This window comes from Homarus americanus, unplaced genomic scaffold, assembly GCF_018991925.1.
Source record: "Homarus americanus isolate GMGI-L3 unplaced genomic scaffold, GMGI_Hamer_2.0 scaffold45299, whole genome shotgun sequence".
Lineage (NCBI taxonomy): Eukaryota > Metazoa > Arthropoda > Malacostraca > Decapoda > Nephropidae > Homarus > Homarus americanus.
In genome coordinates, this window is record NW_024753650.1 from 760,118 (window position 1) to 785,819 (window position 25,702).

Below are 25,702 nucleotides of genomic sequence, written 5' to 3' on the forward strand. Positions count from 1 at the left end.
AACTACAACACTTGATTTAAAGTTCATGTTTTATACTTAGCCAGGACGCCCCCCCGTTTTTTTCATGGTTCAAAGGTCGTCTTGTATGCAATATATACAGTAATCTCTTTCCATGTTGAATGCTTTCTTTCTCTACCTTTGTTCATACTGTGCTCTCCTGTCATATATTCCTACCTTTACTGTATATCCACTTTTCCTATACTGTACTCCATTTTTGTCACCCATTCCCTCATACATCCTTGTTGAAGCTGTGTTCATTCTTTTCACATTTTTTCATATCACAGTGCCAGTAAATGGCAACTGGTACATTCTTGTTTCAGCAAAGCCAATTTGCAAAACGAAGATCAGCGATCACCTTGTTTGGATAAATCTCACTCCAGTGACTGCACAATTTGTGTACTGTAGTATATGAAAAAGTTTGAAGCAAAGTATTATGCATTCTGATACTGTACAGTATATGTATATTCATTCTTTATACTGTATGTGCATATAAGTTAGAGCAATTCAAGGAATACAAAATTCTGATTCTTTATCAATTACAAATAGGTAGTTTAAGCAGCCATTCTTGCTCTCCTACGGTACTCAATATTTTTATTGAAAATCCCCCCTGATGTAAGTTTAACCCCTTCACTACTGGATGACACATTAAATATTTTATTCAGCACAGAGAGATCCCTCACACCCAAGGAGTCAGGGAGGAACAGTACAGTATTAGACTGGGAGAGTCGGGTCTGGGGATGTGGCTGTAAGTGACTCAGTACTGTAATCTTCAATTAGTCACTAGGAGAGCATAATGTACAGTATTGATAACATTGTGTCAAGTTTTAATCTTTATGTTGAAGTTGTAATAAAGATATTCCATTTAACACACGAGCATGGATGCTACATTATACTAGCTTACAACTAATGCATGTTGCATCCAAGTCTTTAAAAATTCAGTAAAAATAAATTTTTGGTCTATTGGCGATTGGTTTGGTTTAAAAGGTGTGCTAACCTTCCAAGCACGAGTACAAACAAAAATAGGTAAACATTTTATATTTTAAATACGGTACCATGTTTACAAATACTTATACTGTACCTGTAGAGACAATCAACAAACTTGCTTCATAATGATGTTACCATTATATTTACTAATTGGTGTCTATAATACTACAGACCAATCATAAATAACGAAATACATGCCCCCAAAATGTCTATGACCAAAAAGTGTCAGAAAACTAAAACTATTATAAACATTTACATTGCTGACTGGGCTCCCCCTCTAATTCCCTTATAAATATAATAATTCATAGTTAAAGTTGTGGAAACATGTCTTAATTTTAAATATACAACAACTTTACCTGATTTATAAAGTACTATTGAGATTATGAGGAACTATCAATGATCTACTCTGCTATTGTCACATCCAGCGCCACACCAATTATTTTCCAATTCATAGACAGTACATAGTACTGTTATGGGATGGGATCTTAACCTTTAAATTGCTGTCCAGTTCATCTGTTTCTTATTAATTAAAACCGATAAAAAAGATTGAACTAAGGTTACTAGAACAGAAAATCCATGCAGCTAATTTTATATAGGGAACATTGTGGGGAAAAATTACCTTTATTATAAGTGACAGGCCTTTAGTGTACAGTACTGTATTGTGTTGTGTTGTGTTTAAATACATTTGCAGGGTATGTATTGTTATTTGACATCTACTATGTCAATTTAGCCTCTCTTGGTTAAATTTTAAGCATATATTGACAGACTTATTTCTTCAGTTTACTTTGTTGTTACTGCAATTATCACGAGGTCATCAAATAATCTCGTGTCAGGTGGTAATTTTAATCAACTTTTTTTTTTGAAGCTTAATATAAAGTGGCTTTTAATGTACAGTCAACCCTCACTTTACGCGGTCCCACATTCCGCGTTTCCACGTTTACTCGGTGCCCTGCCGGAACCCAGGATGCTCACATTCCGCGGTGCGTGTACCCCTTTACGCGGAGAGCGGCTGGCGAGCCGCGCCATTTTTGGATCCAAACCTCCCGCCATCCGCCAAGTTGTGTAAGCGGCGCGAACATGGTGCGCACAAGGTCGCCCAGTCATCAAAACATTACCAGTTCTTCACCCGCCACCCACCACAGCCGGCCCAAGTCAGTGATAGTGATAATTATGGTGAGGATATGGACTTATATGGACTTTGGGGGGTTTGACAAAGAGGCCCTGCAAGCCTCTGTGGTGGATAGTGATACAATTGATACAAGTGATACAGGTGAGAGCCAATAATCTGCCCTCTGCCTCGGAACCAACCGCCCATCCCCATGTGCCCAGCCATCTTTTCTACTAATGTAAGTGTTAAAAAACCTAATATTATTGATATTTCTCTTAATTATTAATTGTGTGTGCATACCATCATAAAGTTAAGATAATATTTTTACTACAACATAGTTGTGTGTCGTCAAAAAGTGGAGTTTGGGGGTCGGCCCGGTCTCTATTTCAATTAATCCCATATGTTATGTTATTCACTTTACGCGTTTCTCACTTTCCGCGGTACCCTGTGGGTTACATTAACCGCGTAAAGTGAGGGTTGACTGTAGTTAGTGTACTGTATGTGACTCACACTCAGGTCTGTGGAATGGAGGTTTATATCCTTACTCTTACATTTGTGAATTGAAATCTCTTGTACAGTAATATGCAACCTGTCTTAGTTAACCCATTTTTTGTGAAATTAAGTTACACTAAGAGTACATAATGCATATTTCAGCACTGACATTGCTTCAATTTTAAACTTCTTTGTGATGTTTTTAATGGTTAATATTCATACCAAAAAAATTAATTACATTCTTTGAACTAATCTGTTTAATTTTTCCACAATACTGTACAATATTCAAAATAGTCTTTTGGACTTCCTGTACTCTGTTCCTTTTTAAAACTCTCTTTGTTCATTTGAAACAAGCTGTTTAGTTACAGTTTACAACCTACTGAAATGTTAACTTTACCTTCAGTCTTTTATTTTGATTTTCTAATCTTGTGCTGTACTAATGTCCAAGTTATTTGTCAGAACACATTGGAGATGACTGTATTACTGAAACAAATCTGCTTATCCATACACCAGACAATATGGCAAAATCGTATACTGTACAGGAATGCTTTGATTTACAAAAATTTGTTAATACAATTATTTTGGTTCCAACGCTTTGTTATCTGAATGAAAAGTCTGCTATTGAGAAAATACTTTACGATATTTTTTGATTACATTGGATGATGCTGAATTGCTGATACAGGCATCTCGGAACATCCCATGCTAAACACATACAGTGAGCAATATACTGTAGTGCAGTATATTGCACAGATAATACTGTCATATGAAGGTGCTATTATAAATTGATCTAAAAGTTTGGGTAACCAATCACCAAATAAGAGGCAGAAATTGATGAATCTTTGATTGTCACACATACCAACAAGAACATGGCATGACCACAACTCAGGCCCCCACACATCAAGAAGAGGAAATTGATAATGAAGGTGATACAGTCCCTGATAACCTTGAGTCTGACTGTGGATGTTCCACTAATTGCCGTGAGTGTTGTTTTGTAGAGCCAACACAACAGGAGGAAGAATCTGACAGTGATGTTACACCCGAGTTTTTTTTTTTTAAATGGTAATCAATGGGAAAAAATGGCTTCGATTTACAAGAGGATTTTCAGGGATGCGTCCCTTTCATAAATCAAAGTACAGCTGCTCCTCGACTTACGACAGGGTTAGGGACCCAAATCCTGGTCGTAAGTCGAAAATGCAAAGATAATGCATAGAAAATCTAAAATGGGTCTCTTTTTCTTCTCAGCACCACAAAACTCTCTTTTAAGTTTGCCAGACACTTTAAAGGGAATTACAAATGAAAATTTTATCAGTACACAGCGCAATCACTAACGTCGGGACTCGAAAATACGTAATTTTAAAAATTTTGGTACGACTGGGGTGGTCGTAATTTGAGAAGTAGCTGTAATTCAAATATATTGATAGGCCAAAGATCACAGAAAGAATACAGAACAATTTCCACGTGTAGTAGGGCTCAGAATTGGTTGGGTTAGCACATACCAAAGAATTTTTAACAGGTCAGAATGTGGTGTAGTCAACTTAAAGTGGGGTCACACGTCGTTAGATAGATCTGAACTAGTAGTGGAATCATCATGTAAAGTAATGGGGTTAACCTATGGCAAGGTCAGTCAGGAGTGGAGTCGAAAGTACTGTATTACTGTACAGTATACTGTACTGTACTGTACTTAAAATTATCTGATAATATATCTCACTATACTGATAACTCCTGTGTGATATCCTTAGTGACATAGCAAGTGGGTTATGCCAGTTTGTGCTGCAAAATACTGAGAAAACAGTGGAATGTTATAAATCTTCGCTGTATATAAGTGGCATAACTGTGTGATACTGACCTATGTCGCTATACAGGATACAATGTTAACAGTGGCGGGATATATATAAAATCCTTTTGACAATGATTCTACACTGCATTAACTTTTCATGCAAACACTAATAACAATTTAATAACTTTTTACCAGGTAGTTTAAATTTCATTGGATAATTATTATTGAGTACACACAAGTACGGTAGATATACTGTACTGCACGTCATTATACATTGGACACCTTCTTGATAAAACCGAGATATTAAGTGAGACAACATACTGTATATACAGCTCCTCCCCAAATTACGACGGGGTTAGGGACCCAAATCCAGGTCGTAAGTCGAAAATGCTTAAATAATACATAGAAAATCTAAAATGGGTGTCTCTTTTTCTTCTCAGCACCACGAAACTCTCACTTTTTATCTTGCCAGCCATTTTAAAGAATTACAAACGAAAATTTTGTCAGTACACAGTGCAATCAGACATTGGGACTCGAAAATACGTAATTTAACAAAATTTTGGTACGACTGAGGCGGTCATATGTCCGGGTGGTCGTAAGTCGAGTAGGTCGTAAGTCAGGGAGGAGCTGTACTAGTTTACCATAGACCCAATGATATATATATACAGTATATATATTAACTAAATACCTAAATTAGATTATTATAAGTTAAAATAAATACAGTATATTTAGATACTGTACTGTATAAAATCTATGTCAATAAGATATTCACCGAAGTTGGTTTAGGAGATTATGTACATACGAGTGATGTAGTTATTGAGACGTATCTGCAGGATTGTCTGTCTCTTCAACTAAGGATGGACATTTAACATATTGGTCCAAAGACAGCTGGACAGTTTTCTTCTTGTTTGTAAAGCTTGTTAACTGTAGGGATGCATTCTCTGTTTGGATCACTCATTAAAGATGGCAGAGTAGAACAATCACTTTGGTGATAACATCTGTTCAGTAGCTTCAAAATGCCTTAAAACATCTATTATAATCTCTACATCAATATTTTTCCTTGGTTTCTTCTTACCTAAGGCACAAATATCACTTGCTGGGCATTTTCCACTCATCTTACAGGATTTCAGTAAGGTTCTATTCAATGTAAACAGACAAGACAGAGAGACTGTGGCAGCGATGCATAAACTGACACCGGGAGGGGATGTGGCAGAGGAATTCAGCAGTTCGGCATTTTTTTTTTATCGTATTTTTTCTCAAATTCATCACTAAGCATAAAAGTCACACATCATACAGTACAGCAAGGCAACGTATATATTGAGATACAGTATACAGTACCTCATCAATACCTTCTCGTTTCCTGCATAAGGAGAGCTTGGCATTAGGTGTGTGTACAGAACTACCTGGCCCACCAGCAGCTTAAATGAACTGAGGAAATATTCACTCCACATATATCATTGTAGCTATCACTCCTTGATCCACTGGTTTATCAGAGGAAGTGGCATTAGACAGGTACTTATAAACATGACCCAAATCTTAGGATACAAGTCAGTGATGTGCATAAGATGACCAAGAGCACTGTCGAGGAGAAGGATATCCTTGAAGTTGAGGTTAGACACAGCAGTAACATTCCAGACTTTTTTACTGGACCACTAATGAACAGGCAGGGTATACTGCCGTGGCTAAGATTCTGGGAACGGTACACGAGTAATGTATTGTATTGTGGTGCACAAGATGTTTTCCCATGATGCATTTTGTGTGGGGAAGATGAAAGCTATGTACTTGCAAATATTAGCTGAGTATAAACAAAATTTGAGTGGCAAAAAGTAAACTGCATAACTGCAAATCTATAATTTTATTACATCATTGCACATTCTAATTAATATATTGTACTTGGTGGAAGTTCTTTTAAAACCTGCTAAAACATTCTGTAAGTAGGTTTCTTGAAGGCCAAGTACTGTACAGTAATGTGCCAAGTACAATTTGTAATGTTATTGTTTCCCAATCTACAAGACATTACCGTGAGTCTGGGTCAGGTCATGTTGGAGGCGAATTATCATCTATGGTGTGTATTGTACAGAGCCACTACTCCTCTGGCTACACCAAGGCCTTGAGTTAGGCTAACCCTCTTTACTTGGAGGCTGCCACCCAACCACAACTGGGAGAAAGGAAGCCAAAAGGTTTCCATCACTTTCCTTGCATGAAAATCTTCCAAGGTGTTTGTGGTTTGTGTTTATACAGATTTAATCTGACTTGTAGAGCAGAGCACACAAGTTAAACCACACTCCGTGTTATCTGTACGTATGTATTAAAAACAAGTAAAGTTCATATAAAATTTATATATTCCACTAAAGATACATGAAATATTACAAGTGTGAAGAATGTTTACAGAAATTATATGCTATTGGTCACAAAACTTTAAATAACACTTCCCCTTTCAGATACAGGGTACTCTGTATTTTGTACACCAGGAAAAGAAAAACAATCTAAATATACCCAAAAGTAATAAAAAAAAGGATACCTGTATTACCGGGTATATAAATAACTCCTTACTATACACAGTACTGTATGTCAACCTCAATCAATGAAATCCAATTTTTATATCATTCAAAATACAGTACACGTTAAGCACATACCAAAGAAATTATCTTCAAATATTGTTGAAAACCTTCATTTACAATACATCTATTTAGAAAAAGTATAGGTCATATAACAACTAGCAGAATGCCTGCTCTCAGTTCATCACTTTAACAATGACCACTTGAGCTGCTCACGGGCTGACTGCAAGACCTGTGTGAGAGAAGTGATGGTAATGAACTTCCCCTTGAAATATTCAAAGTAGTACAGTATAATAAACATTATTGATATTTTTCTTAAGAGAAAACTCCCCCATTCAGTATTGGTAAACACTTTCATTTGCATGAAAAATTAAGGCAAATCTAAAATGAAAATATGAAACAACAGAGTTTGTTAAGGAAATCTTTAGGAATATCTCTCACAAAGAGCTAAAATAGACAAAATATTTTGAAAGAGCAAATAAAAAAAAAGCAAGCCAAAAACCACACACAAACACACAAATGCAACAACCAATATTCCATCACCTTTATTGCAAATATTACTGATGTGAGTGAACTAGTTAATCAGTAATTTATTAAAATTGTGACCATAATTTTATGTTTAAAGTTGCCAATACCTGTACCAACTATACAGTAATACATGAAGTCCCTGTGTAGGCCCCTCAGTTGGGTAAATCGTCTTGAGGAATAATGAGATGTTAATTGTTACCAGGTCCTGTTAAGTTTATCCAATATGAATCCATGAGAGGAGGAGGCAGGTAAATACTGCCTGAATAATTATAGTATTTCAAGACAGTGATGGAAGAACTTAGAGCTCAGTCTTGTAAGCTGTGTCTGGCAGTGTGGTTTATATGGCTATACTGTATTGCATGTGGAATTAAAAGCTGTTCAAAGGACCAGAACTGTCAAACCAGTTTTTAAATGATCAAATTCATCAACAACACAACTGATGTGTCAACAATCAAACTGTTTTGATGGGCAGTTACATCGAATGACATACATAGACTTGGGTGAGATAAAATGAGAATGTTGAGATGTTGAAAGATAGGAAACCCTGTTCGGAGCTAAGAGGGTGGTTGGGTACTGTGAGTTCAGTAGTGGTGAAGTTTTGCATAGAAGGAAGTGGAGATAGTTTGGGCATGTGGAGAGAATGGAAACCTCAGAAGATACATGAGTTTGACTGTGGAGGTTAGTAGAGCCAGGACCAGGCCAAGAATGACATAAGAGGAGATTGTAAGTAATGACCTCAGAGAGAACAACTTGATGAAGGAGACTGCAAGAGACCACGTTGGATGGAGAACTGCTATCAGATAATCATGACTAACCCACAAAAGTGTGAGAATTAACCTAAAAACAGTGATGATAAGAATAATGATACACAGATGCAACTGCTATATATGCAAAAGTATATAACAGCTTCACAATCCTATCCAGTACAGCTTAAGTTACCATACACATTATATTAAAACCCCGTCATTCCATTATACGCAATTCTAAACCAACATTCTCCACTACACACGTTGCAAGCCATTCAACATTCTATAGTTAATGTATATTCAATTACAAAGACTGGGAACATTGCATGAAAAAAGGGACTTAAAATTCCTTAAACTGCCAGTACCAGTAATAAAAGTAATAAAATAGACTACACAACAACACACACACACAAACTAAATCTAATACGGTGTCTGTTAAGTACTCATTTATTGCATTACTGTTGTATAATAATTATCAATTAGTATCAAGAAGTCTAAATATAGAAATAAGTCTGGAATAGTTTTCAACAAGACATGGAGTACTGTATTGCATTTCAGTCTCTCTACACTCAAAATGGCCAGTATGAAAAAAATAAATAAAAAAAATAAAATCGGAAAATAAAGTATATACTGTATCAATCTGACTTTACAAATGATTTAAAGTTATAGGAAAAAACACCATTAAAATTATCACAGAGGGGTAATCATACACTATCATCAGAACTAATATGGATACAAAATATTCTAACCAATTTGATATGAAGTACAGTACTGCACAGGTATGGTAATCTGACATATCTGTAATTGTAGACCATTGGCAATACACTGTAAGAACTTTGGCAAAAACACTTTCAGAGTGTTGTCGGTACGGCGTTACATTAAACAAAGGTACTGTATACAATGCTCACAGTTCACGACAAACAGGAAGAGAACTGTCTTGTACCCGAGGAGTATAGATGTTAATGAACGTTGTGAAGTGTATCATACATTTGTGGGACCAAACTGTTTTCTTCTCTCAAGTTAAATTTATGAGAACTTAATGATTTTATGTACTGTCTTGTCTATAGAAATGCTACATCTATTATTGAGGAAAAGTAATTATCATATTTTTTTCTCTCTTTAAAAATGGGAAATACAGTACACGTATTAAGTTTTGGGGAGAAATTGATCCACATTGATTTACAAGTAAAAATTTATCTACATACCCGGTACAGGTACAGTACACCATTTTGAGATGAGAAATAAAACCCCCTGAATCTGAGACTTTACTGCATTCGTTCTAGAAATACTGCGTCCGTGACCTATAACAAGTACAGTATACACACGAGAGAATGGATGTTACCCACCCGTGACTAGCTGTGAGTAAAAGAAAATATACCACACCACTGTAAACCTTAGCTACTTCAACAACAAATAGCAGCTCCACCAATAATGTAAAAACCTAAAAACTTAAAAAAAAAAAAAGTAGATATAAATCATTTCACTATGTCAATTAATAAAAAAAAAGTACTACTGTATACCAAAATGGAAAAAATAAAGGGCATAATAATCTTCATGACACTATCTTATCTTATAATGCCTCTTAACTCCTCCAGGGAACACCACTATGAGATCACAACAAAGTACATAACAGCCTCCAGCCATCCTCATCACCACACACCTCCTTTGCCTTCTTCCTTCCCTTAAATCTGTAGTCTACTTAATGTATTATAGTTCTACCATTCCCATTTAAGATCTAGGCTCCTACATTACCCCACCTTCATGCCCTCTTAAATATCCTCTTCCTGCATCCTTCTCACATGCTGTACCCAGACTGTCTCGGCAAACTTTTTTTTATCATCCATTTCACTATTTACACACCCCTTTGCCACACCTCATACACTTCGCTGTTTCTAACTCCTAGCATTCTGGATGCTTCGTATGTGAATATTGTCTTCTTGTTTTTCTTATTGCCTCTCTTAGTAATGGAATATCTAAAATGATGAGCTCTCACATGATAAATTCCTTCCATTTCATCTGTGAGAGGTAAGCTTTCATCAATCCAAAGCAGCTGTAAGATATGCAAGATGGCTAACACAGAAAAAATACCAGCAAGAAGAGCTGCCATTAAGTAGCTGTGGTCATCACAAACAAGGGTGGAAAATGGCGGTAAAATGATTATGATGATAAATTAGAACTGCTAAATTATCTATATGTACGTACTTCTTTATTTAAAGCAGATAATTCTCACTTAACCTAACCTTATAGTCGTACTGTAGGTAAATTTGTTTGGTTGGTTTGTGTTATGAGAAATTATTTGGCAGTACAGTATTGGTACTTATTCACCACTGACTATTGTGCCTAGGAAAGTGGTCAAACCAAATAACTGAAATATAAATAAATTACTGGCTGGTCTTGAATGCATCAAAACCAAGCACACAGATAAAATAACTGAACACTGTAACTCACACATCATCTCTGATATACTTTAATGATTATGAAACACTCAACATTTAATACAATACTGTAACCTTTAAGGAGTGTGGTATCTGTAACATGAGCACCACTTAAGAGAGTGTGCTAGAAATCGCCATATGAATTTGAGATAAAGAGCCACTTCCTGAGAGTTAAAGTGATACAGTGGTGTAGCTCAGATAGTATCAGAGTACTATAGCCACCTGCACATCTGACATTTTCCCTATCTCACGAAGCCGAGAAATTTGATCTATTTAATAAAAAAATAAAAAATAAGGTTCTCTGTACAGATATTTACTAATCCAGACCAGACAAAGTTGCAATAAAATGGGCCTTTCTTCATCCTGTATTTGTTGCACTACTTACAGCAATAGTCCGGTGCAACACAACAGTTAAAACTCCAGTGCTGTATCTAAGACTTACCCATATTTATGATGGGTGTTCAAAGTCAAACTGGATAAAAAAAAAGTATTCAAGACAGTTAAGTCATGTTTGCTATTTTCACTACCATTCCCATTCTAATTATGATTCATAGCATGCAAATTGACTGGCCAGTGCTTATAAATATATCTACACTGTGCTCTTACTCTTAACACTCACTGTGCCCAACAAATCATCCAAATAATGAATATGAAACTCAATGATCAAATTCAATTTCAGGGGATTTTACCATAATTTAAATTTTGGCCTTTATGTAGTGTAAATACGTATAGTACCTGTATATGTATTCTGTTTAGGAATTAATTATTAAACCAAGCCCAAAGTGTTAGTCAAGCCTTACGGGATGAAAGGTAAGAAGAAAAGCAGCTTGACATTGCAGGTATATATATATGAATGTGTTGTTTTGTTAAGGGGGTTTGCAATACTAATGGGGCACTAGAGCCTTTAATGATGAAAACAACCCTTTACTTTAGTGTAAATACAATAAGTTTTCCATACTTCAATTCATCATTTTCACCTTTATGCTTGGGATCAATATTTTTTTTAAAGATTGCATTATCAAAACAAAACAAAATTACACAACTGGAAGATATCTGCTTTACTTAATTTTTATCTGCTTAAAGGAACATTTTACAAACACTGTACTGTACTGGTAATTGGAAATAATGTTCATAACAAGTCAACGAAGATGGTAGAGGCGTAAAGACAACGAGAAAAGACATCAGTTTAATAGTCATGTACGGAGAGCAAGATGCTACACAGCGAAAAAAGAATTTAAGTGACAACATCCAGGTTTTTGGGTGATGCTGATTAAATTGTGTGCAGTAGCATCACGGTTTTTGTATATGACTATTAAATTGACTTCTCCTGCTAGTGTAGCCTTTCTGTCATCTTCCTTAATTTGTTATGATCCCTCACAAAAAAAAAAAAATAATAATAAAAATAATAATAATAATTTGCCTATGGTGGGTGACTTATGACACACTCTGTACACCAGTTAAAGGATACTTTACTGCAGCTAATATTAAGATGAAGAATGTCATCCAGAAAACAGTAAGATACAGTACTGCAGGCAACCCAAGAATGGCAATACTTGTGTGCATTCATATTAGTAGTTTAATCACACGCAAGTTATTATTAGGATAGTAGATACATTCTGAACTTTTTGATTTCTTATCTAAAAGTTCTTAGCAATAACTGAATGAAAACATCAAATTACAAGCTTCCTTTCCTTTCAGGTGTTTTTAAGGGGCATAAAAATGTATCCAATAATGGCAGTTTCAATATCAACTGTAGGCAGAATATACAACAAAGTTCTTCTGTCAGCATCTTTTGAAACAAACAATATTTAAATGTTGTGATAAACTTCTTGTGTATACAGGGCATGGAGGATCATTTACAGCTAAACTATGATACAATATCATTCAATATTTACCTGTTTAAATGAACATCTTTAGTGCAATGATTCTCATCATAAATGTTAGGTATTGCTGAAGAATGAGTCAAGAGGTAATGTTTACTTCTTATTTAACAAAGATACAAAATGTTATTTATTCTGTTCAACACTTCAGAATCTGAATGATTTGAGTAATTAACATGTTACATCATGCAAATTTCACTCATGAAATTTTTTTTATGGTAACTGATCAAGATGATATCATCAATATGGAATACTTACAAACAAATGATACTTGGTAAAGTTATTACTGTTTATCCGGGCCAGGTGCACATGTTGTCTGCATAGAATAATGCCATAAATAACACAAACTGCTACAACACGGTAATTTCAGTGCACCTTCCTTTAAAAATACAATCCACCAAGTACTGTACTGTATACAAATTTAATTTTTGTATACAACAATGTCCATGGATGTACAGTATAGGCAAAGAGAAAAAATAATTATCTTCTCACAAAACTCTATCTTATGCATTTTTCATCTCCATAGATAATAGACAGTGTTCACGTGAGGAAGCTGAACATCACACTGGGAGAGGAACACGAAAAAAAGGAAAGGAGGGAGATGACTGTGATGTAAATATGGAGAAATGTGCCAACGTTAAGTTCTACAAGACTGTCCCTCCAATAAGAATATAGACAAATGAATAGAGAGAGAGAGAGTGTCAAGAGAGCAAGGAGGTGAGGAAAAGGAAGACTTGAGAATGGAAGATAACAGAGAATAGGAATCATAAGGTGGGGAGGGCGTTAATATTGATAAAACGAGGGAATATTCGAGTCAAAACTGTGATGAGTAAAGAGAAATATTGTGAGTTTTATCCACAACAGATAAATGTGACTCTGCCTCTGTCACCCAGACCAAACTGTACTAGGAGATGGTTTAATGGATATATATATATATATATATATATATATATATATATATATATATATATATATATATATATATATATATATATATATATATATATATATATATATATATATATATATATATATATATATATATAAACCAGATAGATAAGACATATTTGGTCAGATAGTTATTTTTCCTTTTTTTTTGTTGGTCATAGTTATTTTTCCTCTTTTTTTTATTAAGAATTTGTGCACCACTTGTTCAGTCACAGATGCTCTACTGATTCTTAAATACTGCCTCACCACTACACAGTTTACACCACAGAAAAACAAACAGCAAGAAACCGTCAAACCCAGCCAACTCATCACTCCTCCACTTACCGCACCAGTGGTAGTCTCGAGTTTCTGCCGCACTTGCTGAACCAATAAATTAATATCACCATTAATAGTCAGCCTTGTCTAGCCTGACCCGTTATTATAAAGTAGATGTTTTTTTTCAATTATGCATAAATGAAAAAGTACTACAAAAGTGTTAAAAGTTATGTATATGGCAAATTAGTACAGTAATTAGATACAGTAGTAGTAATCATAATTCTTCCCTACATGATGTATAATTTATTCCAAACTTTATCTAAATATTGTACTCATTAACCACAAGTACAGTAGAGCAAAAATTATAATACGTATCCTCAAAAATTTTCAACATTCATACTTCAACTTCTTTACTGTGCCAACGTTCATGTTCAGTCTATAAACTTAATGTCTTCTTTATTCTTTCTTTCACATTAACTGATTTTTTTTGTGGGGGGGATCCTTTTATTTGATTAACTTGATTAACTACTAAAAAAAAAAGCTTTTGTCAACTAAACATCCCATTTTTACAACTATAGTCATCTATTTCACTCCTTCACTTCCAATTCACATCATTCCCACTTTTTTTCCCAATTTCCTGATCTTAAGTAATTTTGAAAGATACATTACCTAACTGTTCTGCAGGTAGAGGGGATTAATAGAAAAATAACAAGCAATTCATACATACAGAGTACAGTACTATAGACATAACACTAAAGACAGTACAACTGATACAAAAGGACCCTGTTATCATGGCTATAGAACAAAACATCCAGGTTAAAAAGTGGTAAATGTGGCCAAAGAAAGGAAAAATTAATGAGAGAAACCATGCAAGAAAGTCATCCACAGTAGCTCTTCTGAGGCTAAGGCCAACTGATCTTTTACATAAAAATTCTTACATCTAAAAGTAATGAACATGCAATGGCTATAGAAGATACATTACCTGTGAGCAGGGGTGTACATGCCTCAGAATCCCATTAGCAAAATCTACTGAGTCCAAGACAAGAGGGGAAATTAATTGTGAAAACATGCACAAACACCATAGGAGGAAGGTAAGAGGGAGAAGGAGAGGAGGGTCTTCAAACGTTGACCACACTGAGGATGTAACATTCTGGAGGGCAGGTAGGTTTTGGAAATGGTCTCTCCTAACTAATACAGTATTGTACTGTACAGTATTTAGGTAAGGTTCCCCAAACCAAGGTCCATTTTTTTAACCACTTTCCTTTAATTATGATTTTTTTCCAATTTGTTTCCCTCCCTGGAGCCTTTCTTACTAAGGCCAATTTTCAACAATGAATCATGTCACTGGGAATGTCGTGTGGTAAAGGACTGACACCAAACCAAAGATCCAAATGTTGTTTCTTTCAATCAAAAAAATTAATATTTGACTTAACCCATATGCCTCAAGACCTTCTCTGGAAAAAAAAAAACAATTTCAGGGCCATTGGGCGGTGTTTTTTTATAAGCTGTGTCCTTAAATAACAGGCAAGTCTTAGGGGCTACAATAACAAATCCCCACCAGAGAACAGTAAAGTGCCCACAACCCTCCCAGGCATGCACTTATACCTATCCATTCAAAAGACAGGAATTCAAGGAAGGTATAACATTGAAGAGAGAACAGTACAGAAAGTTATATTTCACAAAATTATCTCACTCACAGAACCTAACTAAAGACTACCACTACAAATTGGTGTTGTTAATGCTGGTACTTTCCCATACACACACACACATACATAACTTGCTTGTTAAATATTTGTCGCCCCCTCCAGAAAAAAAAGAAAACCCTGTCGAAGAGTACATACGGTAATTCACACAAACTAAAAAAACAAACAGAAAAAAAAAACATACTAATAATGTATACGTATATAATGCCCAGTGACAGGAAAAACTGCTGCAACTTTTGATCAATGAATCAGTTCGGTGTGTAAAACTTCTGAAGCCACTGAATTGCCTCATATGTCCCAAATTCATGATTTTTGTTAAGCCTATGATAAAGGTTACATCTTGGGACAGAGAGTATTATTATAATGCTGTACTTATGATGTCAGAATACTATTGAAAACTTGAAATACCTGTGTTCATAGAAAAGGCACATTCTGCTTTGTACACTGACTAATAACGGGAACCAAAGTTTATAAGTACTACAGTACTCGTCAACCTACACGTATATGTTCCATGACTCATCAATGGTGGTTGACTTAAGCAAGTTAAATTTTTAAATTGAGATTCACACCAACATTAACCAGAAACTGAACATTGTAGTGGCTGAAAAGTACTAAATTGTAGATGAGAGTAACCTACTAGGGTGTCATGCTGCACTAATCAAGATGCATGTGACATTTTCTAATTACATACAGTTCTGTATATCCAATACTGCAGTGTTGGGAAAGAGTCAGTTAATACATATGTACCAACAGACAGTACAGTACAGTACTATGTGCCCCTTCTACACATGTGAAAGAGTCCCATAGGCCTGACAGTCCATTAGAGGCAGTGTGGACACAGCACACTTAGTACTAAGCCTTTTCTCAATACAAAAAGGATGCAGTGATGAAGGCACTGCACTCCACCACTTCCATTTCCTCAACTGTAAAGTTAAGTATCCATTCACAGGCAGGTGGACTAGGGATTCCCTGGGCATGAACCAGTGAAGCTTTAAGGCAGGAGGCAAGTGCTGTGTCCACTTGGCTGCCACATTCCTTGTGGCAGGACACAAAATGTTAGATACTAATAACACCCACATGATGCACAAAAATCTGTCTCTAAGGATTCTGATGTTTTCACATATCAGAAACGAGTGCAAGAATGACAGCAAGATGTCTTCAACTTACAACTTAACTGACTATGTAAACTATGGTTCACTTATGGACTGCTTACAGCTCAAGATATCCTGCGGAATTCCAAGAACATTACCAAGAATTTCAACTAATCTGAAAAGTGACTCACATAGCCACTTCTTGTCTATGCAAATGATATGGCATCCTTCTGCACAAATCCCCACCACCATTAATCACTGAAGCTTAGAGGTGTCCCAAATCAATTGTGACTATATTGGTAAAGGTTTTATATCACCATACTTTAAATACAGTACTGTATAAGGAAACCACTTATCTTATTCGATGGTTTTTACCCCACATACATCATACATTCTTATAAATACCAATAATTTACCATGAAGTTAACATCTACCAGCAGCAATAAAGAAAAAAGGGTTTAACAGAAATTTGGAAGAAAGTTTGAGAATTAATAAGGTAATTGTACGTATATGAAGAAGGAGGAGAAACAAAAGCATGAGACGCGACAACAAGAGATGGATGGATGTAGGTATCATGTTCTGAATGAAAACAAACGGGTATTACAATGACTCAGTCTATATAAGATCGAAAAAAACCTCTTATAACGGAACCTCAACATACGATAAGAATGATAAACGGATACAGACGACAAAAACTGCCAAACAAAATGGTATACCATACTCGTCATATGGTCAGGGTAGAGTATGTGCGAGGCTGCTAATTTCATGGATGACTATAAATACAACATACGTGGGACATATCATGTAAAATTATAATCAAAATAAACCCACAAATGTCCCACCAACTTTTTATGTGGGAAAAAAATTCAGAGGCGAAATCCCCGTAATGTACATATATTTGTCATGATAATTACTGGCTCATTGAAATTTGTATTTATATGGGAAGAATTATCATGTTGGTAAATAATAAACACAGTGATCCTAAGGGTCCTGAGGGTTACATTTGGGAAGGACAAACTTCCCAAAGTACGGAGGCAAATTACCGATTACTGAACGCATCTGGTGTCTCGTTGGGTTATGGATGCCGTACGTTCAGTTTCACATAAATCTATTTCTAGTTCCTCATATCATTGTGTCTGTAAGATGGATGGATAGATACACACAAGCACAGACGGATGGATAGATATTATTCTTGTGCCTCTAACTGCCGGCCTTCAGCACGATAGGCACAACAAACAAACAGCAATGTCAGGGTTTGTGGTCAAGGGATTCATGACTAAGAACATTGACTGAACTTATGGTTAAGAGATGATGCAATTCATCTTTCTGTTGTGTGTTTAAACTGAAGATCATAGTCAAACCTTTCATTAACATAACCGGTACCTGTATAATAAAAAATAAAACAAACTTCGGTGCCAGGATTTAAATACGAACCACGTAAATAACTGATAGAGCAAACATGAAATGACTATCAACTGAAGGCTTGATAGTGAAAGGTTGACAGGATATTGATGGAAAGGACAATGGTTAACAAACACGTGTGGCTGACTTGAGCTTCAGAAAGCCAAGATAGAAGATATAACACAAACAAAAGAAAGAACACACAAGAAGGGAGAGAGAACACAGAGGTATGAGGAGACGAGAACAGGAGAATGAATTACAGAGGAATAACACAACAACGATGCCAGTATACATAAGGTTGGATGCTGGCTACTCTCCTAAACCAGGACTCAAAGGGTAAAATCAAGATCCTCTTAATGTGATCATGATTCTGAATTTGTGGTCAAGAATGACTGAAAGCTGGTAAATGAATAGAGAGTCTGTACTAGCTCATGATCCTGGCCAGCCAGTACAACATTACGATGAGACAAGACTTCAAAAGTGAAAAAATGCAAGAATTGACTCCTAAAACTTTCAGCAAGTTTGTATTATTGCTTGTATTGGAGTTTATCAGCACAAAATAATGTAGGAAATAAATGTGTATCATCCAGTTTTCCTAATGTAAAAAAAAGTGTACAGTATTTCCATCCAAGGTCAAATTCTTATTGTATACAGTACTAGTTAAGACAGAACACACCTTTGTTATAAAATAAGGATTCATCAACTTATTTAAGACATATTGGAGCAAACTTTTGACAACAAAAAGAAATTTAAAGACAAGTAACATCCCCACCACCTCCCTGTAGCCACCTAGCAGCTTGTCAGTCTGGTGTAGGGTTATTTAGGTCACAATTTTTTACTTTAATGCCTGGCCATGAATGTCATGAGAACCACTTAGCTGTACCCTGGGACTGAACACAGGCCAATAAAACAGTGCACAGTTACTCTCACTAACCATTCTCCATGTTGTGAAAAAACATTATTTGGAAGAAATTGAGAAAATTTCATCACTTGGTACTTTCGAGAAATGAAAATTATAAGATAGAACATAAACAAGTCAAGTTCATACTGTTATACTAAAGTCAGTAATTTTAGTAATATCAGGCAAGAATGCATGGCCAAATTTACAGATTGAAACATGTAACAGAGTTATCTGCTTAGTGGTTGTCATAATTGTTACAGAACATAAACAAACACAATAAATGTGGGTTCTGTATTCATGAACAGAATTTACTGGAAAAAGGTTTATGGTTGTGTCTCATTCACAAGCAAACCCAAAGAGCTCTGCCAGTCATGCTTGACTTACATGGAAGAAAGAGAAGAATGGGTAGTTTTAGGGAGTGCCCATTAGTAACTGAACCAGCTAGAAAACAGGAATTCCAAGATAATTTGGAGAGGGACAAAACCTTACACCATTTACCACTGCTGTTAAACCATTCACATCATCTGCCTATTCAGAAGTCAAGCTAACACCTTTTGCACCACTTATTACTCTAGTAAGGCAGCTGACACCAACTTGTATCACCTAATACTTTCCACACATCATTTACTACTACTCCAGCAGGATAATCTGAACCAGACTATAAAAACAAAAAGTCAACAAAAAACATTACAGTATCGAGAAAATAACTTTCTTAATTTCTAAATAGAGTACAGTTCAGTATTCCATTTTTAAAATAATCATATATAAATTTGGAATACAATCCAAGTTTAGATTGAGAAGTTTTCACTATTTCTTTTCAGAGACTAGATTAAAATGGGGAAACTAATGGTACAGTGATACAAAAATTCTGATTTCTCAAGTACTCTTTATAACAGTCAGGATTGAGCAACTCAGTATAGTCAGTCTAACTTATGACTGGCATCTAAATCCCAATCAAATTAGATACAGGGTAACTAGATTACCCTTCACACCACGATCACAAAGAATCATAACTACAGTGTACATACTGTATTTGTTTAACTCGTATGGTTTCCCTGAATAAAATGATGTTCAAACTTACACTGGATGCTAAAGCCTTATTTTACATAGAGCATTAAGAACACAACTCAGGTGGTGTATGATTACAAGCAGTGATACACACACAAAAGCTAGGTGCATCTCTGAGTGGCTCGCTGTCACCGTCAGGCTCTATGAGGTGGCTGTTGATAAGAACTTTTAAATCTCAGGTGATCAGCCAACCAGTCTTACATGGTGACCGTGTAACTACCAAAGGAAAGATACTGTCATCATTTTGGACTGTTAATACTGTACTTACTCCACTCACTTTTCCTGTACAGTTAACTAGTGTATAGTCCATATGTTAGTATTAAATGTTTCTGAATAAACTTTTTACCACTGTAATACTTAATTAGGGTGTATTTTAGATTAAACTCCTCCAGTTTCAAGTTATACTGTTTTAAATTTTTAGTGGATATTATAATAGTATAGCATAGTCAAAATTAAACTTTTAGTTTTTTTAACCCCTTGGGTATGAGGGGTCTCTCTGTGTTGAATAAAATCATCTGGCATCAGCCAAATAAAATACAGCAGTAAAAGTTGCATCCAGTAGTGAAGGGTTTAAACATTAGTATAAGGGATACTCCCCCTGTGACTGGGCACTTACACTGTCCCTAACAGGAAGTCATGCCTGAGGGTCAATAGTTTCACATCTTTTCAGAGGAGGAAGGGATGGCAAAAGCATAGTTGTACTGTTATTTCCATTATTCTGGACATCCCTACATAATGCTATAAAAGGATGACCTGGGAAAGATAAGAATGTTTCCTAAATTTCATAAAATATTCTAGTCAGTGGAAAAACGTGTTCATATTAAATACACTTCCTTTCATTAAAAACAAAATTTCAAGAAAACACAAAAAAGAAATTCTGCATTATAATTAGGTGTGTAGAATGCAAAAGAGTAAATAATAAATCACAATCTTTTTCTCAAACTCACAAAAGCCAAAGGCAGAGATGAAGCAGACACAAGCACAGAATATTAAAGCAGACAGTGAGTGCAAGATTCAATGAGATAAAACTGATGATAAATATAAAGGTGATCACACTGTTGACTCTGGATGCATTATTCCCCAAGAACTAAAGAAAACTGTCTCAAAATTTATGTTTTTCCTTAAGGTTATTTATCTCCCACTTATGGTTTATTTCTTTGGCCACAGTCCCACACATATCACTAACTTCCTAAAGAAACTCACACAAACACACACTAAAAATCCTGCAACTCAGCCACTCTGTAAATGCTTCACATACACCAACAACTAAATAAAAAATACATATTCAGATCTTTGTACCGGGTCACTTGTCTTTGATTCAAGAGGTGTGAGGAAATACTGGGTCTGAAGTGTTCGGGGATAACCTCTACTCCACAAACCTGCCATGACATACGAAATGGATATCTAACACAGGTTAAAGGACTGTATAGGTGGACTGTGTTATGAAGACTGAGAATAAAACCACCACAAATAATCAGCAACAAGGTAGGAGGAAGATAGACAACATTTAATGAATTAAATAGGATGCTTTGACGTACTGATGGGAATTAGCGGGCCAAATTTTTAAAAACAAACTACAGTAATTTGACGAACTGTGACGGAGGGTACAGATGCCATTCATATCTTAGGAAAAACCAACCAAAAAAGCCTACGAATGATTGATGATCGTTAAGCTATTCCATTTATGATAATATTCACACGTGAGAGTTAGAGAAGCTTCCTCATTACTGGTTTATATTGTTACATCTGAGGACATTAATTAAGTGATCACCTTTCACTACTGATGAGCAAGACATAATGTTATGAAGGCGAACATTAAAACCTACATGGCTTTGACTGAACAAAAGCTTGCTTTAAGACATTCATATTATATACACTAATAAGAAAGAGCTTCCAACATCAATATCTATCAAATATTCTATTATCATTATGTGTTCTATTAAAATTACTTTCCCCTATAACTAAATATACATGACTATACTATATGAGAAACAAAACGGACAAGTTAAATCTTAAAAAATTTGAATCCTGTTTTCTCAGCCAATTCTAATTCAAGCTCCACAAAACTACTACATACTGTATGAGTAATCCACAAACCTGAGTAACTGTCTGGTCATTGAAGGGGCTTTCCTCTATCCGCAGTGCCACACGTTGACTCACCACCTGAGGGTCTGTCTCAAGTGGTACACTGTGGAGGAAGGAAAATAATTAACCTCTAACTTCCTCCCTATTTATGAACTGTCAATATTATCACTGATGCACATTTATCATGGAAGTCATATTCTAACAACTTGTACTATAACTCCACAGTTGAATAGAAGGGCATTCATCCTGCTAGTACAGTACAGTTATTTGTCCCGGGTTTGATTCCTGGGGTAGACCGAGTTCTCCCGAGGCCATGAGCTAATAAAAAAAATCCCTTCCTACTAAAATACAAGAGGTCTGAGGTCTTTGGTTAATGACCATACTTTGAAATCCCTTCCAACAAGAGGAAACCACAGACTGTGGATGAAGTTTGTGTCCCCTTTACAAGACCAGACAAGAGTCTGGTTAACAATACTAGATTTTTAAGATTAAGTATCGTGTTATAGCTTCATCACACAGTACCTCAATAAAACCTGAGTTACAACTGAACCCCATTTATACACAAGGAAGATTCATAAAACTAGATACTAAAGGAGCAACACAAACAAATATCATTAACAGATGAGAATAATTGCAAAGGTAATTTTAAACCATTTATCATTAAAATATGTGTAGGGTACAGTCAGTTTTAAATGCCACATCAAATTTTACTCAAGTGGGACAATGCTAAACTAAAAAGAACCCTTCCCAATCAGATTATTATTACAAATTAGGAGTTACAAACAGCATATCCTAATCAAGAGACAATTATGATAAATTCACTCACCCTCCATCACAAATCTCATCCAGTGCTAACATTATAATATCAAGGTTATCCAACAGTGTCCGTTTCTCCACATTTTTTCTCAGGATTGCAGAAACAGCATCATAGAGGCAGCTCAACACTGACACTAAGATGAGCTGAAATAACAGAAGTTGGTAAGTTCTCTGCAGGAGATGACACTAACACATTTTCAAAACATACACAGTAAATATATAAGAATCAAGAGGATTACTAATTTTGACAGGTATCAAAACCACACTGTCATGATCTAATTTAACTAAACCAACTAAACCTTACATTAAGCCTAATATTAATTGTCGTCGTTCTCAAAATTTTACAAGAAGTCATACATGGTTCCCTCTCTCAATTGCTGTATGTACGGTCAAGCAAACCAAGATGATGTTATCATTGTTATAAATGTGTGCTGAGCCAGGTATGATAACCCTGAGAATAAAATGGTCATAAAAAGCCACTGGTCTAGCCACTCAAACTTTATGCCTAATTCAAGTCTTCCCCAAGTAAATATCTCAACATTTTTATCAACTCTGCCATAGGTAGTTCAACAACATAAGTGATACCGGCACTTGCCCATAACAACAATCCTTGAAATACAACCTACCTCATTTTCATGCGACAGCCCCATAACATAGAAGAAGAGATCAACATTGGAACGGTAAACACAAGTTAATCGATCCAGCATGATGACCTCAGCGTTGGCCCGGTGTGTCTTCTGAAACAAGTTCCTCTCAAACTTCTTCTCATCCTTAACTGTTGGAAAGACGTTCGGGTCGTAGTACTTAGCCAGGAGACGGTTGCCATCATTGTCGAGGATGGCGATACCCTTGATCACATAGAGCGTTGGTTCCTAGGAAGAAGTGAATCATTATTAAGGCAACTAATTTCCTCTTCCTACCCGACTGTCATCATTATTAAGAATTGCAAAAATTAAGAAGAAGGTTAACAATATACAGTATACTGAAGGGTTCATAATTGTTAAGTTTATTTCTATACTTGGAATATAAGTCTGGCCAAGGGGAAAGTTGAAATTTTTTTTCATACATACAACCATGTTCTTTCTTTTATTTCTACATCTACAAAAAACAAAAAATTACATTATTTCTCTTGAACTAAGTAGCTTTCATTAGTACCAGATATCAAAATAAGTACTTTCTGGTTAATATGGCAGGAGGTCCAGGGACAGAGCACCCCCCCCCCCCTGCTAGGAAGTTAGGTTGGTTCCTTTGATTGGTTAGGTCAGGTTTTATTAGTTTCTAGTAAATGTCGGCTCTTTTAAAATACTTACTAAAATAAGAAAATCTTTGGAAAAAATGAGTGAAATCAAACTCTTTCTGGTGGTTGCGGTTCTCATACATTACCACAGAGTATCAACGTGCAGATCTGGAGAATTACCCCATCATATTACAAAACATTTGCTAGAAGCATTTGTAAGAATGAAACAATCACTGAAAGTATTTGTATAAAAACAAAGTGGAATTGGCAGAAAGTTAAAGGTGAGCGCACATTAGTGTTCAATAAAAAAAAAGTTAGAAAAAATATGAAAACTGCTACTCCTATTACCAATTTGCCGAGTCCTCAACATTACGAGTCAAAAATAGGTGGTTTATGTGGGACTCTCCTGGTCCACCACAACACTCTTGTACAATCTCGATAATTACAAAATTTCCCCAAGTTTTCTTTCAAGTAAAATTCTGAATATTATATACTGTAGTTCTTCCACTTACCTTAAAAATCACAGTTAATTTTTACTTCAAATGTTAACCAGATCCTCAAAATTATGCCTAAAACACCAGCCAGATTCTCAAATTAATCCATTAAGAGTTACCAACAGCATTAGTTTGACAGCTCTGACATATAGTTAGGCCGGGGGGAGATCCAGCCAATGTCTTGTTTGCTTAATAAAAGTTCTAACACAACTGTTTATGATATTCTAACATGTTTGGCTGTGGCGTCTAAAATGGTCTTGCCTATAATCAACACCATACTGGCCTTGGACGATATAATATAAGACACAGACAGACAGACTCACCAGGAGACCCGACATGTTTACGTTGACTCCGACCAGTGACAATTGAAAATCTTAAACCCGTGTTATATAATGTTGAACATTAAATAACTAAATAAAGCTTAAATAAATAAAAAATACCTTTATGTTTATGTTTTAAATACTATTTATATATAAATTAGAATTAATTATGAAAATTATCTTTATATTCAATAATTTAATAAGATTTTTGCCTTTAGTCAATACGGAAATAAGAACTCCGACTTGACACGTATTCTAAGGTAAATTAACTATAAAGAAAATTCTTGTAAAGGTTATATAAAGTTTCATGAATATTGAACCCGCTTAAAGACATTTCTTAAACATTACCAAAGATTTCATTCAATTTCAAATTCTTTAAAAGGATGGAAGACGTTAACAGGCCATTTCCGGATGTTAAACCATTGACACGGGAGGAAATAATTTGAATGTCTTGCAGGACGAATTATGCAAGGAAATACTTCTTCACATAGTGGGTGGTAGACTTATGGAATAATCTACAAACTCAAGCCTTGGATAAGACTACCAAGAACAATATAAGGACTCCCTCCGCCCCCTCATGGCCACTTCTAATTTGGGTGGTCATGAGATAAATTAGGTAAATCACTTACTGTGAGTTCTTAAAACGCGTGAGAAATGTATCACTAAATAGTCTCTACCCAGATTCCCTTCAGATTCCAGGTATGCCAAAGTGCTATGTTCTTTAATGTGCAGACAAAAACTACAGCAAAGTGACTTCAATCTCGTCCATGAGTGTTAGGACTTAAAAAAACTTGACCTGGTGGAATTTTGTCAACTGTTAAGAAGCTGGGGTTTTCTCTGTGTGTAATTGTCTGGTAAGATTTTTTTTTCAATCT

The 25,702-nt window shown here is 35.5% G+C and overlaps 1 protein-coding gene across 5 annotated transcripts; it reads right to left on the minus strand.

Moving 5' to 3' along the window:
* Positions 1-6,684: 6,684 nt before the first annotated feature.
* Positions 6,685-24,875, minus strand: LOC121855430 (coatomer subunit zeta-1-like). Of its 5 annotated transcripts, none has more exons than XM_042350371.1 (6): positions 24,831-24,875; positions 23,403-23,648; positions 22,787-22,920; positions 21,973-22,063; positions 12,767-12,824; positions 6,685-7,151 (listed from the first exon to the last, which is right to left on the minus strand). In XM_042350371.1, exons 1-5 carry the CDS (start codon positions 24,843-24,845, stop codon positions 12,792-12,794), a joined length of 519 nt encoding a protein of 172 aa, XP_042206305.1. In that variant the 5' UTR covers positions 24,846-24,875; the 3' UTR covers positions 6,685-7,151; positions 12,767-12,791. The 5 variants fall into 5 exon arrangements, with proteins under 5 accessions (XP_042206305.1, XP_042206301.1, XP_042206302.1 ...); XM_042350367.1 differs by lacking the exon at positions 12,767-12,824 and adding an exon at positions 13,781-13,816; XM_042350368.1 differs by lacking the exon at positions 12,767-12,824.
* Positions 24,876-25,702: the final 827 nt, after the last annotated feature.